Raw genomic sequence first — 16,949 nt, 5'->3', positions numbered from 1 at the left:
TATATATATATATATATATTTAATATTGTATAAACTAACTGTATTTAATGTAAACTATTTTTTAGATCATGATTTTACTCGCGTGAAAAGTATTAGGCTGATTTGATTTTTAGTCTGATATTAATTTAATCCATTCTGTGTTAACTTGATGTTAATCCGTTTAGTATTAATATTATAATAATAACAAGCTATAATAATAGCTCCTGACGATATGATATATATTTAAATAATAATTTATATGTATAAGGCTATCGTGCTATTTTTGCATGTGCAGCACATGCATAATTACGTTATGCATATATTATTTGACAAGCATAACAGGTCATTCGCATTTAACTGGTGAATACACAATCAATAATTGAACACGATACAATTCACATTACAATGTCTCATCAGATGATTTTTTTCATTGATATCTATTTTTAGAAGATATTGGGTCGTCCGGAAAGTTCGTGCTGATTTTGAAGGAAAATTGAAACGCAGAAGATTTAAATTTTTAATTTCATTTATTAAATTTAAATCTTTTGCGGCACGAACTTTCCGGACCCAATAGAATTATTTGACACATAACAAAATGAACTCATACCATATGTATTTTGTTCTAAAAAATATTTGTCAATTTTTATAAATATTTTCCTTATGCCTGTTTTGTAAGAATAATAAACTATAAAAATTAGAGATAATAAATAGATTCGTTCTTCATGTTTTGTACTCGTGGAAGCCATAAGATCACAACTAATCCTGACACGTAACACGCTCCAATTTGATTATGTCCACTGATTCGTTTAACGTGTACGGTCTCCGTGGACTATGACTATCTTTGAAAAATATACATCGCAATTGAGAAGAAAATCGAGAAATACGTCTTATCGACTTTTCTGCAGCTAGAAATAATTTTCTCGTGACGCAAGAGGCTTAAAAGATTATTTAAATCTGCGCTTTAATTAACCCAACGATAAAGAAATTGATTAAACATGTATTGATTATATTAGCGATATGTAATAATAATATATTTATATGGAAGACTTCTAGATAAATCAAACTTCTGTCAAATTTACATTGATACATTTTATTATCGTATGAAGCGAGAATCATGGGCACTACGATTTTACAGAGATATACACGAGGAGTCGACGTTAATGCATTTTGCAGCAGAAGAGTGTAATTAATTGTAGCTATCAAACTTTTCAGCACACACGACAGCTTACGAATTAATTAACGCCCGTAGTACTCGAATTTAATTTAATTAATATTCATTCGATTTGCAACACTCGTCATCGCAACTTGACGGCAACTGTAATCGATTGTTATCTTAAAGATATTTCTGTAAGTATATTTTTGTGTTATGAAATACAGAAATTCTTGAGTAAAATTTTAATTTGATTTATTTTAGCAGATACAAATAAAATAAATTTCACAAGAGTTTAATATTTATATATCAAATAATTTTATTTAAATATTCTATTAATTTAAGTAACATGATTTATTTAAAAATCAAATTATTATTAATTAGAATGCTTCGTTGTGATTATTAAATTATTTTATAATATTTTATATTATATATGAAATATCTTTTCCCTTAAAGTCTTGAAGTGAATGTTTTATTGGCTCAATCACATAGCCATTTTATTTTCAAAGGGACCTAAGATTTATAATATTTTCTTTTATAAAAATTTCTAGAAAAATTGATGATTCTCAAATAAATTCTCAATATTGTCTTTTATTTCCTTTTCTGCGATGCAGAGTTTCGAAACGACACGAGAGATTTCTCGAGCAACTTACATACAGTCGAGTGAAAATGAAATTTGCGTAAGTCGCCTCGCTTTTGCGCGTGATTCTCTAAACTCTCTCACATTTTGACAATCACGTTACGTGTGAAACAAAATTTAATTTTCATGAATAATTACGCAGAAAATGCGTTCGGCGAGTTTAATAATGTTACATAATGGTCCATTTAATGCTCATTTAAATTATCTTCAAGATCGAACCTTAAAGCAATAAAAAGAGTAATATTGACAAAATCCTGCAATCTATGAATCATCCATAAATCTTATGTATTGTTGTATGTACAGCGCTCGCAAATTACAGGAAAGAGTTACCTGCGTCACTCTTCATCCAACTTCGTATGCACCATATTGATACAGAAACTCGCAAATGTACAACATATTTACTTAATTCAATGATATTGCATCCATAATAGCAATGCAGTATCAGCAAAATGTGACTGTTTGTTTCTATGCTTACTCTCCGTAGAGAACACCTTCGACAAATAAGACAAGACAAATAAGATTCTGATTCAAAGACACAGCGAAAATTGACAACCATGTCTTCGTACGTAGGTAATCGAGCTTCGCAGTCAACAAATTGCACTGTGAGCATTATATCGGTAAATACAAAACATAAAGACGATCAATTTTAATAAATTTTAAGAAAATCAAATCAACTAAATCTCTTTTAAAGCATAGAATGTACATACAGAATACTTCAGTACATTTTAGATTCTTACAAGCAAAAAAATAATTAGTCGGAAAACAAATCGATCTTTTGAATATTTTAATAATTTTTCGACATTAAATATTATCGACGTTTTATATAAGACGAGAAATTCGCTTGAGAACACTGACCTAATGCACCCAGTGGAAAATTGCATAGTGGAAAGATTCGTGCGCGGACGATCGATTCGCTCGAACGCGAGATATCGCGCGTGCATCAGCTCAGCGGTGCATGCTCGTGTAGGGTGTCTGCGATCGATATTTCCTGCGAGGGTAAATGGAATGAGCGTTTAATTTTGTACAACGGAAGAGCCGGCGTTCTCCTGGCAATGACATGACGATCAAACGAGATGTACCTGTTTGCATAACCCACAAAATCATATGTTCGAGGCAACAGGACAAATAATCTTCGCATTCGTTTCTTATTTCCTCACAAAAGATATAAGGAATTAAATGTGAGGGAGGAAACACACGCGACTTGTTTATTCGCGTTTCAAATTCAGGACTTCTGCCTTAAGTCCGTAATCCGTAGAGCTATTTTACAAGGCGGATTTTGCGTTTCTGTGAGAAATATATAAAAGGGAATTTAAGGAAGATTTCGTAAGTGGATATTTTACACGGATTTTGTAAATCTTGAAAAGCAAAAGATAAGTGAATCTAGATTATAAATTTACTAATTACATGGAGTTATTACGGACTTAATGATAGTACTTTAGTTTCTGATACACTAGATATATATTGTACCTTTGAGAATTTTATACAATGCTTATATGTATAATTTGATATTTTTTCCCTTGCTTTTTATTTCTTACACCCTCACATTTCATTTTTATAGTTCATTGTGCCACGATTCTTGCACCTGCGTCTTGGTGAAAAAGAAGAGGGCGGCGGGAGCACGTTGCGCTTAGCAACAACCGCACATTTTTATGTAACCATAGAGAAGAAATCGAATTCCATCGGATCGATGGAATTTCGTTGTCGCGTATTTGCACGTTCTTCGAGATAAGGCTTCTTTTTTTGCTCTTAAATACTTATAATGCCTGTTACTACTAATGTAGTTCATTTTTAATCTTGGTAAATTAACTCTCTCTCTCTCTCTCTCTCTCTCTAATTCTTTTCATTTAGTCCTAAGAATTAAAAAAAGATAAAAAGCAAAAGTTGAACCGAAATTAAAGTTAATCTACAGTTAGTAGAAACGGGTATTATATGTATATGTATATGAAAGAAATTCCTTCTAAAGAGCTTTCACCCCTTCTCATATATTTGCATAAAACGTACGGATACTTCGCGGAATCTGCCTCTAGACGGTACCTCCTTCTTATAGCCTTTCCGGGTTAATGGACGTTGTATCGAGGTCATTTAATTTCACGCGACAAAACACAAATTTCAATGCAGCGACAAGTGATATAACGATCCATAGTCACTTCCGCTTGCGCGATTTCACTTGACTTGCTTTGCCATTACCGAAATACGTAATGACAACAAAGTAAAGAAATATTTCTTACTTCTGCTATCTCGAGAGTACATCTCTCTAGATTGATTCACTTTCGATTCGAATACAAGAACGACGTCATCAGACGATTCGATTATTATATAAAAATTAATTGTATTTCTATTTATAAAATATAGTTTTTTATTTGTAAGCGAAGAAAATTAATAGAAAAATAATTTTTTTCACATCATAACTCTATATAAAAAGTGTGTGTGTGTGTGTGTGTGTGTGTGTGTGTGTGTATGTGTGCACACATGTCATAATTGTAGTTATATTATAATTCTATCTGCAATATCGACAGAAAGATGAAGAATATGTCAAATGCAGCTGACCAATTTTTAATTTACGTATAGCTTGCACAGCTGCATCAGCAAGCTTTTCTACACTTAACACCAATTTCAGCCTTTTGCGCAGTTGTCGATATCAAACTGTATTCGCTTGTAGTAGTGACTTAATTTTCGCCGAAATCAACCGCATTTAACACGAACGAGTACTAAATCATTCGTCATCTGAATTCGCGAGAAAAGGAGCGTTAATTGTGATTAAAATCAATTAATGTTGTTAGCTTCGCGAATTCGCGAAACTGCGTCGCTCGATCGCGGTGGTAAACATAGACAGAAACCACCCTCTACAAACTCTATCCAGAAACATCGGTCTAGAATAAAACCCAGTTTTTTTTTGAAGAATTTCATAAATTAATTTTGGAATATAAAATTTTCTCTTAAAGCGTTAAAATTACATTGGAATTAATAAATTAAATAAATCAATTGCCTTAGCGTGTGCACAGAAATAAAAGATTAATAATTAAGGACAGTATTTTCGAATAGTGACGACACGTAAGCACTGTGAATTATAATAACAAAAGAGACAAACAAAGATCACCGTTTACTTTACCATTTCGAATTCACCATCTTGCGCACTGACGCGCAAAAGAACGCAAAGTTCCGCTCTCAATTTAGTTCACAGAAATTATTTCTTGCGCATGACAGTCAATATACCATCCACTGAAATATCAAACTTATCCACAGTGAAATTCTCTGTGCGCAATAAATCTTAAATAATTAATGACGCAAATTTAAGGAATAATGTTTTTTCATGAATAAGCGCTGAATCGAAGATGCATTTAGATGCGTTCGATTGAGATGTGATTTCGAGATGAGATACGCACTTGAATACGCAACGCGAGTCGTTATGTCAATGTCGATTGTACCTGATGATATGCGGGATAAAGGAAGTCATGATGACCGACCGAAAAAGATGAGGCTGACCGCGACACAGACGTCACACAAATGAGACTGAGTCTCCGCCGCGATCCTCGGTAACCCTCTCTCTTTCTCTCGCCATCCACCGTCCTTCATCACTACTCTCCTCCTCGCAACCCTCCTCCTCGCAACCCTCCTCCTCGCAATCCACCTCCTCGCAACCCCTGACCGCCTCACTAGCGCTTGAATACGCCACCCCCCCCCCCCCCCCCCCCGTCGGCAATGGGGATTGAGGGAATTCTCGAATTTTACGTCGAGTACGACGAATCCGATTAAATTTTTTGGATTTGTACTCGATCATCAAATGGACTCTTCTTAACTCGTTACTGATATTAAAAAGCTTGGCAGAGAAAGTGAGAGAGAGAGAGAAAGAGAGAGAGCGAGACAAAAATTGCCAAAAAATTGCAAAATTCAGGTCGACGTTAAGAAGTTTTAAAGACAAATGAATATTGGGTAAGAAATGTAAATCAATGAAATAGTGACAAAAAAAAATAATAGCAACTGCGATAATTATAAATGCAGGAAAAGCTCAGAAGCTTTTGATATTTATGTCCTGTTTATTTCGTTAAAAGGCAGATTCGAAAAATAAAATATATTGTCAGCTAAATCAATAATTTTCACTTAAAACAGTAGACAATAATAATGTTTAAAATATTGGTCGCAAAAAAGTATTTATTTTAAAATGTTATTATTGAATTGTGTAACAATTTTGTATTTAAAGGAGATTTTTAAAATTTCGAAAATTGCACATTGATTCCAATTTAATTAAGCTCTCTAATTTATTTAGATAATCAATATAAAAATACTCAATCTATAAAATAGCGTAAAAATCCAGCAAATAAAATATTTATGCGATATTTTAAATAAAACTGCTTACAATACGTGTGTTTGAACCGCCATTATATAATATTTATTTTATTCGTAACGCCTACAATTTTTTAGATTCTGCTTCAGCGATTACTTATTTCATTCTATCATAAAAGTGTACCATCACCATAAAAATACATAAAACCTGACTACGTTCAGTTTCTATCACTATCTTTCCCTTTCTTTCTCCTTCTCTCCGTCTCTTTCTCGACGTCCTACGTCCCCCGACTATCCCGCTTCTACCCTCACCGGCATCCCCTCTACCGAGACTTCCACCAAACTGGTCCCCTCCAACGCGTACAAACCCCTTGACAGCAGAGATCGCGTGCACGAGGGCGCATGCACTACCCTCGAGGAATCAATAGACTGTCCCGGTCACGTGAATCGCGAGGTGGAGGAGGACAGATGAAGGGGTAGAAGGAGAGAGGGATTGAAAGTCTAAACGAGCCAAGAAGGGATTGAGAGATCGAAGGGGGGAAGGAGAGAGAAGGAGAAAAAGGAGGAGGGGGAGGAGAGACAAAAGGCCGCTGGTCGCGGAGGATTGCCCGAAGGTTTGTTGACGATTATACGCGCGTATGTGGGTAAACAGCAACACGAATCCACCCGATAGAAATGCATAATGTAAGCATTTCTCCCTATTGTGAGGAGAGTGAAAGGGCATGCAAGGAAACGATGAGTAGTGGAAGGACGATGCTTACTACGCTTCATTTCTGTAATATGATACTTTCGAACACGAAACGGTCGAAACGATTTACGTCTTAACCGATATACTGAAGTCAAAACGCACGCAAATGCAATAGTCACCAGAGTGATTCGCTATTTCGAAATCATAATTGACGTTAACGCTTGAAATTATACCGCTTCGTACGTTATATTCCAGCGAATTCACATTTATATTTATCGTTCTTTATTTTCATTTTCCATTGATTATTTGCCCGCCTCACGCGTCCTAAAATATACTAAAATATACTTCCGACGATTCCTTGTATTTACGTTGAAAATACGAAAAAATTATGATATATTTCATACAGTATTCACGGGGCAAAAAGCTATAAATATTGTAATATAAATATTTCGAGATGTTAAAAATATCTTTCTGTATATTTCTGTCTGTGAAGATCGTAAAGTAATTTTTTCAAATATATAAAGTGTATTATTTGCATAAAAATCTTAAAAAAATGACTTTTAAGATTCCTACTTTCGACTTTACTTGCCGACTTACTTTTTATACTCATACTTTTATGATTTATGTAAAGTAGAAGTTATATAATAATTTAATTCAAAAAAGTGAAGATTGAAACAGGAAATTTCGCTTACGAATTATCTTAATCGCTTGAATATAAAATCCTAATCGTTCGAAAAAAATGTATAATTTAATTAATTAACTGATGAATACAATTATTATTAATCACTTATTCATTTAATCACTTTACAATTTCCTCACGATTCAAAGATTAAATTTATACGAATGCATAGTTATAAAAGTCATATTTTCCCAATTAATCATAAATTTCTTGTCTTTTGAATTGATTTATGAAAATTTCTTGTAGAATTCCAACCGAGATTCCAACATTCCGAATCTTTCATCAATTTATTGAATAATATTAAAGAGCTCTCTGCTTTTTATGGTTCAAGTTACGTAACGTTTTTGCATCATAGACGTACATTTCAAGCGCAATTCTCTGTGCAACGGCATCGATTGCATTCGAAAGTGCGTAACTTTTCGCGAGGGGATGCGTGACCTTCAACTTCAAATCCTTTCCCCGCAGGAAGGGATTCCCGGCCCTCCCTGTTCGTCCTCGAGACCCCATTAAAGCCAACGAATCCCATGAATGAAGTGACTTCACTTCCCTCACCATTCTGGGATTCTATATACGCAGCAATGCTTTTGCGCTGCGTAATATTTCCTGGGGTTTTATCGCCTTTCACATTCTCTTTTTATTCCAGCTTCTAACGAAAATATCGCAAAAAACATCGCGAGAAATTTTATAGATTTCAGAATATAATCCACCAATAAAGATTGATGCGACTTATTAATTAATACATATTAATTATAATTTCGAGTCTCAAAACATATTTTATCAAAGTCATTCTTGGATAATTTTCTTGTCAAATTATATCAATTATAAAAAGAGTAATAGTTTTCGCTCGTAAATAATAATTTATAGTAATAAAAAATAACAATGATTGGGAATTGTTTGATAAAATTTGACATATAAAATATCGCAAGAATACTAAGAAATTTTCGAAATTTCAGAATATAATCAACTTATAAAGATTGAGAGATGCGAATCTTAATATTATAGATAACTATTATTATAATTCCGAAATGTTTCAAAACACATTTGATTAAAGTTAGATAATTTTCTCATCAAGCTGTGGAAGAAAAGAGCAAAAATTTTTCGCTCGTAAACAATATAAATAATAATTTATAGTAAAAAATAAAATCATGAGAAATGTTCAAAAATATTACTTGACATACAAAAATTGTTGTCTTGAATGAATTATAGCTAATCAATAAATAAATATAGAATAACGCTTGTAAAATTCTTCCATCATCGAGAAAAAAAGGGTCATAACGACTATGCGTATTTCAGTATGTACAAAGAAAACAGGTGTTACGCAAACAGTTTTACAATTTGCGATACGCGACGACATTTTTTCGTTAATTTTTTATTAATACTTCAATAATTTAATCGTTATTTTGCGATGTTAATTTGGTAGATGTTAATAAATAAAAAAATATAATTTAATCACGTAATTTTCCGCAATTTTTCTTGTATCTCGCGCTGACGCGCGCCCGCGCGCGCGCGCGCGCGTGTATATGTGTGTGTGTGTGTGTGTGTGTGTTACGGTGTTACATATTCACGAAAAAAACACCTCGTTTCACCCCGAAGCGCACTTTGCCGCTCCTTGTCAGCGAATGTATTAGTGATGGGAATAGAACACGTGCGGACAATGACCCCGCATGCAACGTTGCGCATATCACGTAAACTAGCGAGCATACATATCCGTGCATATGCATGCATACATATGCCGTCACTTGAATAGCGAACTTTTCGTACTACAGGTATTTATCGATTGTATAATACTTGATGCCTCGCGATGCAAGATAATGAGGTACGAACGCGCGAGATTACTCGGCATTTATCAACATCGAACGGGCGCGAGTCTTTTGAACGTTCTATTATTTTTCTCTAATCAATATCTACGATTGTTCGTTAGAGAAGCAAGAAAAATAACGTCGGATCAACTTTTCTTCTTACCTCTCCTGATGAAAAGAAAGCGTTGAGCTTATTGAGAATAGAATTGAATTTTCTGCATTATAATAAAATGTATTTGCGAGAATTTTTTTGTGTTTAGAATTTTAGTCATTTCTCGCTTCCTTTTTATTTTCTTTATTTTCTAAACCGTCGCTCGTAAATTATTACGAGTGGTTATAAAGCGATTTTTAAATTCAAACATGTGACGAAATGGTAAAAATTCAGCTTAAAATTATTAACATCGGAGATATTATTTGCGTAGCATAAAAATACCATAGCAATCAAGATCGCGAAGAGAAAATTTTTATATCTTTCTTAAGGTTATCGAGTGTATAAATTAAATAAAGTTAATAAACTATTAAATAAAGTCGAAATATTTTCGTGCAAGTCTTATGAAGAAATCATGTAGTGAAGACACTTGAGTAAATACACGTAAATGTTTAAAATTGTACACGCTAATAATAATTGCGATGTTGCTCTCAGCAGTCTTTTCTTATTATTAATATTTATTTTAAACAATAAGAATCTTATTTTTAATCTAATTATTAAGAATCTTATTATTCATATTTATTTTAAAGATATTAAGAATCCAAGAAATGTTTTATTACTCTTTTATTTTTTTGTCAAAAATCAATAAATTCCGACAATCTCGTTAATATACTACATAAATATTTGCAAAAAAAAACGCTATGGAAGTCGAGATGATTTTCTCGCGCGAATCTCCTAGAGAAGTCGTAACAATTTGCGTGCTTTGTCGTCGCGGATTATCAATCATCGACGCGAGTTGATGTCAGTTGTCAGCGAAGTGAAAGGAATGCCGCGGACCGCCGCAGAAACACAGAATCGCATCCAAGTCGAAGATGTGATCCGGATCGATTTTACGTCACGGGATTAACGCTCGACGAGAAATATCTCCGGAAAAGTGCACACTACGCGAAATTTCCCGCTTATTGCGTAAACGATACACAATCGCTTGTAGCAACTTTGATATTATAAAAGAATAAACGTCCGATCGATATCATCGACTTCTCATCGAAATAACACTGGGTTCATCGTCACCGCGTTAATATAACAATGTCCGTCAATTTGTAAATAAAAGATGTATAGATTAAAAAAAAATACGCCGCATTTATGGATCCAGTCCGTATTTGTTTTTTAATTAGTAGTTGCGCGATTTATTATTTACTATCAATTGTAAAAAATATTAAATAAAAAATATAACTTTGACCAATATAATTCTTAAAAAAAGCAAATAGCAATGTTTATCGATAAAAAAAGAGAGAAAATTTGAAATATAATTAAGAGATAGATTAAAAATATATTTATGTAAACAGGATATTCAATATATTATATGCTAAATATTATATTAAAATATGATTATAAATTAAATATATATATTAGATATTCTCTAACTTTTTTTAAGTGGAATTTCACTCCAAAGAGCGAAAATTGAAAAAGTCTTGAAAAAGAATGGCTCAGTTTTCAATTAAGAATAAAATTTTATTTTTTTTAATGAGATTCATTTTAAAAGTTTTAAAGAGTAAATATATAAATTAGATATATATGCATATTAGACTTACATGAAGAATATCATGTATAATCATATAGAATGTCATGTATGACCACGTTCAAAATTTACACAATGTAATAACATCCGTCGACGTTAAGTAGAATATTATCTTGAAAGAGACTATAAAAGCTTATTAAAACAAAACGAATATGTATCCTGCGCATATCATTTCTTCATAACGTTTGATGTATGAACAAAGATACATAAAACTAAATGGACGACGCCAATCGACAAGAGTCGTGACTGCATTTCTATGCGTTTTGATTGTACAATCGATTTTTCCAGTGCCATTTTATTAGCGATGACCAATTCACATATAATTTTATATTAATATTCACATCGCATTCTTACCGTAAACCCGATAAAAGAAAGATAAAGAAACTCTCTTCCGGGAAAAGGATAACCGTTGTATAAATATGACATTTTAATGACGGCTCAAGTCACGAATTCCGCGATTTGGCGTTGCCGTGTCGCGTAATAATATATATTTGCCGACATCGGCACGGCATTTATGACTTACCTCGGACAGCGACCGGACGGGCGGAGACGAAACGTCGTAGCGGATTATTCTCCGCGGGTCGAACGATGCACTTCCACTTGACTTGCTCAGCAATGAACCAAACGAACGTGTCGCGGGGACGCAGCCTGGCCGACGAAAGGGTCGCGCGCCAGCGTCAGCTCCATCATCCGCGGTGGCACATCGCCACCGGCACGGGACGCTGATCGATAATAACTCGAGGTCGACGCCGAGAAGCGCCGTGCGCGGTACGCGGGACCGCAAGATATCCGAAGTTTCAGATATATCGAGATCGGACAATTTCCGAGAATTGAGAAAGAGAGAATAAAAAGGAAAAAATATATATATATATATGAGTATGTGTGTGTATTTTGTGTGTGTGTAATATACGCGAACGGCGTGTGTATGCGACTCGTATGTACGCGCTCGCGTGCGTTTCGCACGCGTTTTCACGACTTCGAGAAAGTTTGAGATATAAGCGCAAATCACTGCGGGAGGCAGAGCAATACCGGCACGGATACGCGTTCCGCCATATTGTCCCAATCGCGCGTTTTACAGGGGACGAGACCGACGACTCAAACTTTAGTCCGATTAGCAGCCGCGTCGAGAGAACCGACCGATTGACCGTTCGTCCGTCCTCGACTCGGTCGCTCTTTTATCGACGCCATTGAAACTCGTCACCAATGGAGCGCTTGACCAACTCGCGTTTATTTTTTTGCTCTTCCTCTTTTTTTTCGAAACGCATCTTTGATTGCACTTGTCCTTGACATTCCAATTTTCGCACAGTTCTGAAAAAATATCTTTTCTTGTAATTGATGTATCATTAATGTATTAAAATTTATTATACATTCTACTTATTTATTATACATAATCGCGATTTCTCGGTGCATTTCACATTTATTGCTTGATGCTGTTTAGAACACTATAGATAGTATAGATTTTTTTAGTTTAGATTTTAAGCTGAGCACAATTCTTGACTATTTGAATCCTGCGGCACGAATTATATACAATCGAAATATCCTCAAATGATAGATTGGTCCATTCAAACAACTTTTGATTGGTCTACCATGTTTAGGATTGATCCGCCATATTTAAAGTCGAAATCACACTATGCATTGAAAATTGAGATTAAAATTTGACCAATAAAATTACATTACTGTCGTTTGACTGTAATAGGGGAATACTCGACTGTAATTGGTTGATTCTTGCATTCTGATTCGGTTCGAACCCTCGGTAGAAACTAGACCACTGATTAATAATTAATTTCTATTTACTTTAATACGCTTACCTGTCCACGATAAATACTGAGCTTATTAATATTGTATAGGTACTATAGATGTATATTTATTGCAAGAATGCACACATTATACACAATTATTTTTTTTTAGGAATTAATTTTATTAATATTTTATTAACACATTCCTAGCCATCTACAAGCAGAACAAGAAATCATTATGATATTAAAATGATGTCAAAATGATCAGTAAGTTATTTTTCAATCATTTCCGATTTATTTTAATGTCATTTTGACGTTATTGTATGTTGTTCTGCTTGGATTACCGACGATCAGGGACGACGATTCGCCATGTGTGGAGTTCGATCTTGATTGTAAAGCCGGTTCTAATTGGTTTGTTGCGATAGCCAATATAAAGTGTTGATTTCAAAATGCAAGTTTTAGATTGGTTGTTGCAACAAATTTGCAATCGACAAACTTGCAACTAATGTAAAATCGACTTAAGGGATAGAGGCAAGAAAATTTCAAGACAATGACCTAATTTCCATCAAGGGTTTAAACCGGATCAGAATGTAAGAACCAATCAACTATAGTCGAACTTCCCCTGTTACAGTCGAACGACAGAGGAATGCTTGACTATAATTGGTTGATTCTTACATTTTGATCCAGATTAAATCCTCGATGGAAACTAGGCCAATGTTTAAATTTTTAACATTAAACAAGACATTGTTATAACTGTATTATATCCGTTATAACGGATAACATTGTTATGTTGAGTACAATTTAAATGAATTCTTATTTAGATATCTAACTAACAACAGACGATAATGAATTTCTTAATTTTGGATAAAAAAATAATTTTGGACAGCTTAGCGATGATTCATTTACCTTAATGTGTTACAATCAATTTTGATTCCAATGAATAATTTGTTATATTAAAGATAACCTAATCCTATGATCGAAACGTATGTAATTGGTGATTGACATATACATTATTTTTGATTACACACGTACAACAGTGTCGGCTCTCAATGGCTTTATATTCTTTTATAAATTTAATTTTTGAAGCCTTTAATTTTAATTTTAATTATAAATTTGATGAATTTTAAAACATATGTAGCCAGACTCTCGCTTTTCCGATAATTTCATTGGTTGTTCGGACTCCATCTAGTGTTGCGTCGTCCTGGGTCGTCATATTGTTGCATTGGCGTCCATTTGCGTTTCATTGCAGTTCATTGGCGTCGCAAACATTTTTTTCTTATTTTTCTGATGTGAGCACGCGACACAAATTCTCGTGTCTTTTCCGCTTAGGGTTTCAAGATGGTAAGTTTGTCAGGGATCGCGAAATCTGTCTAAATCACGCGTATACGATGCGAATCTGTTTGATATGCGAAAGAAATAGGTAGTGTACATTTTCGTGCGTTGGATGGTACATTTATGAAACATTAAATGCGTTCTGGTGATGTGAAAACGACAGTGATATTGCGACGTGTCACCGCTTCGTTTTATTTCCTTCCGATAATCTCTTGGTATTTTTTAATGGAATCTATCGTGTTATGATTCCATCGAAATTATTTTATAGCGATACATAAAAAATTATATTTTTGTTTAAATTAAAATTATTTCCATTTACTCACGTAAATGGAATAAGTATCAATTAACTTAAATTTGGACCTAACCTAAATTTCACGACGAAACATCGTTCATTATTTCTCATTTTAATCGCATGGATGGTTAAAAATTTTATTTTAGCACAAAAATGTAAACTAAAGCTTTACATTTTTGTGTTAAGAAATTTTAGTTTAGACAATTGTTTTCTATATTTGCATTTTGTGATTATAGATTTAAATTTTTTCAGCAAAATATTATCTATAATTGTTTCTATAAATTGTAATCATGGTTATCAGAGAAACCTAAGAAAATTAAGAAAAGCAATAATTTCGTGTTTATATGAAAAAATTATTTATATTACAGATGAATCTTGCAGTTTTAATTGTAAAATACTATGTTTATCCAATTAAAGTTTGACTTAAATTTTATTAATCTTTAATTATATCATTAATTTTTTAATCGGGAAAATAATTATTAATTTTTATCATTAATTATATTTAATTTAAAAATATTTTTAATATATAATTTTTTTTCAGGCTCGTGGTCCAAAGAAGCATCTCAAGCGTCTTAATGCACCGAAAGCATGGATGTTAGACAAACTGGGGGGTGTGTATGCCCCTCGACCATCTACTGGTCCACACAAACTCAGGGAATCACTCCCTTTGGTTATCTTCCTCCGTAATAGATTGAAGTATGCCTTGACAAATTGCGAAGTTACTAAGATCGTGATGCAGCGTTTGATTAAGGTTGATGGAAAGATTCGCACTGACCCCAATTATCCTGCTGGTTTTATGGGTAAGTGATTTTGCTATCTTGCTATGAGTGTCCACTTAATACTATAGACGCTTTGATTTTTAATTAATCAATTAAAAGAAAGATTTTGCTAATTGATTAAGCAAAGAATTTCAAAGCATTTGTAGCATTAAGTGGATCATAGCCTGTATCAGTTACAATACTTTTTTTGTTTTTATGTTATAAAATGTTTGATGAAAATAGGCTATATCGAAGATATGGTACTTACAATATCAAGAGTAGCATAGTCAAAAAATGGCCAATAATAAAGCATGTTCTTCATAATGGTCACAGATTGAATTATATATTTTTTCTGTATTACCCAAGAAGTGCACAAAAATATTTTGTAGCTTATGTATAGATGTAAGTATAAACAAGTGTGGATTAATATCATTATGATTCATTTTAGATGTTATTACAATTGAGAAAACTGGTGAATTTTTCCGCTTGATCTATGACGTTAAAGGACGTTTTACTACCCATCGTATTACTGCTGAAGAAGCCAAAGTAATTATCTTCATTATTGCATATTCTTTTCATCTAATGATAGAAAGGGGCCTTATCGAAGCTATGGTATTTACAATATCGAGAATATCGTAGTCAAAAAATGCCCAATAATAAAGCAAGTTCTTCATTTTGGTCACAGATTGAGTTGCATATTCCTTCTGTATTACCCAAGAAGAGCACAAAAATTATGTATCTACAATGTATCTATATGATGTTATATTTTACAGTACAAATTGTGCAAAGTAAAGCGCGTCCAAACTGGTCCTAAAGGAATACCGTTTTTAGTTACGCATGATGGTAGAACAATTCGATATCCCGACCCTGTTATAAAAGTTAATGATACTATTCATCTTGACATTGCCACTAGCAAAATTTTGGATTCCATCAGATTTGATTCTGGTAATTATTTGCTATAAAATTGAAGAAATATGAATATTAATGAGAAAAAAATATTGAGCATAATTTTCTTTTGCTTGATTGTCAGGCAATTTATGCATGATTACTGGAGGAAGGAATTTGGGTCGTGTTGGTACTGTTGTGAGTCGTGAACGTCATCCTGGTTCTTTTGACATTTGCCACATAAAAGATGCTCAAGGACATACTTTTGCCACGAGGTATTGAAAATAAGATTTTTAGTTGTTCAATCTGCATTATTCTTTGTATATAATTTAAATTGTTTGTGTAGGTTGAATAACGTCTTCATCATTGGTAAAGGCACGAAGGCGTATGTAAGCTTACCAAGAGATAAGGGTGTGAAGCTGTCGATCGCTGAAGAACGTGATAAGAGATTAGCAGCGAAGGGAGTGAATTAATAAATGTACATTTTCAAGAAAACATGAAATAAACCGAGATTGACTTGGTAAATCTCTCCATCCTCTTATAGATGATTATAATAATTTATTGTTAAAAAACAATAACGTAATGCCAAAATTATTATCATTTTCCCCATCTCTTTAAAAATGCGTAAATTTACAAATTCAATATTTGAAACACTTTGTTGAACAAGGCTTAATAAAAGGAAATTAAATGTAAAACATACATCATACCTATAGATTCATATATCGTTCCCTTAAAAAAAGAATGATTTTCGAATTATTACTATGAATGACTTCGGTAAAGAATTTATTGGTTATTTAACTAATCAAGGTAAAATATAAATTATTGATATTTTGAATTATATCTTTTGATGAGTTTATTCTAGATTATTTGTTATATTTTTGTAGAATATCAAAATCATTCACAATTCAAAAAGTGTGTTTTTTTAAAGATTATGAAACGAAATGATAAAAATATTTTAATCATATTTCGAGTATATTTTTTCGCCGCTATTTGAAAAAAGTTT

General features: G+C 33.1%; 1 protein-coding gene across 1 annotated transcript; it reads left to right on the top strand.

Moving 5' to 3' along the window:
- The first annotated feature begins 13,984 nt into the window (after nt 1-13,984).
- On the top strand, nt 13,985-16,650 carry LOC108689740 (40S ribosomal protein S4). The gene is made up of 6 exons (XM_018196659.1): nt 13,985-14,020; nt 14,845-15,103; nt 15,510-15,607; nt 15,835-16,006; nt 16,092-16,221; nt 16,293-16,650. Exons 1-6 carry the CDS (start codon nt 14,018-14,020, stop codon nt 16,417-16,419), a joined length of 789 nt encoding a protein of 262 aa, XP_018052148.1. The 5' UTR covers nt 13,985-14,017; the 3' UTR covers nt 16,420-16,650.
- The last annotated feature ends 299 nt before the right edge of the window (nt 16,651-16,949 follow it).

Source organism: Atta colombica, unplaced genomic scaffold (genome assembly GCF_001594045.1).
Source record: "Atta colombica isolate Treedump-2 unplaced genomic scaffold, Acol1.0 scaffold275, whole genome shotgun sequence".
Classification (NCBI taxonomy): Eukaryota; Metazoa; Arthropoda; class Insecta; order Hymenoptera; family Formicidae; genus Atta; species Atta colombica.
The sequence above is the reverse complement of the archived record's forward strand: the minus strand, read 5'-3'. Positions and strand labels throughout refer to the sequence as shown.

What these genes read in the sequence shown, in the direction of transcription:
- LOC108689740 (XM_018196659.1), top strand. An exon ending in TTATCCTGCTGGTTTTATGG is followed by an intron (nt 15,104 to 15,509) that starts GTAAGTGATTTT and finishes GATTCATTTTAG; the next exon opens with ATGTTATTACAATTGAGAAA. An exon ending in TTCCATCAGATTTGATTCTG is followed by an intron (nt 16,007 to 16,091) that starts GTAATTATTTGC and finishes CTTGATTGTCAG; the next exon opens with GCAATTTATGCATGATTACT.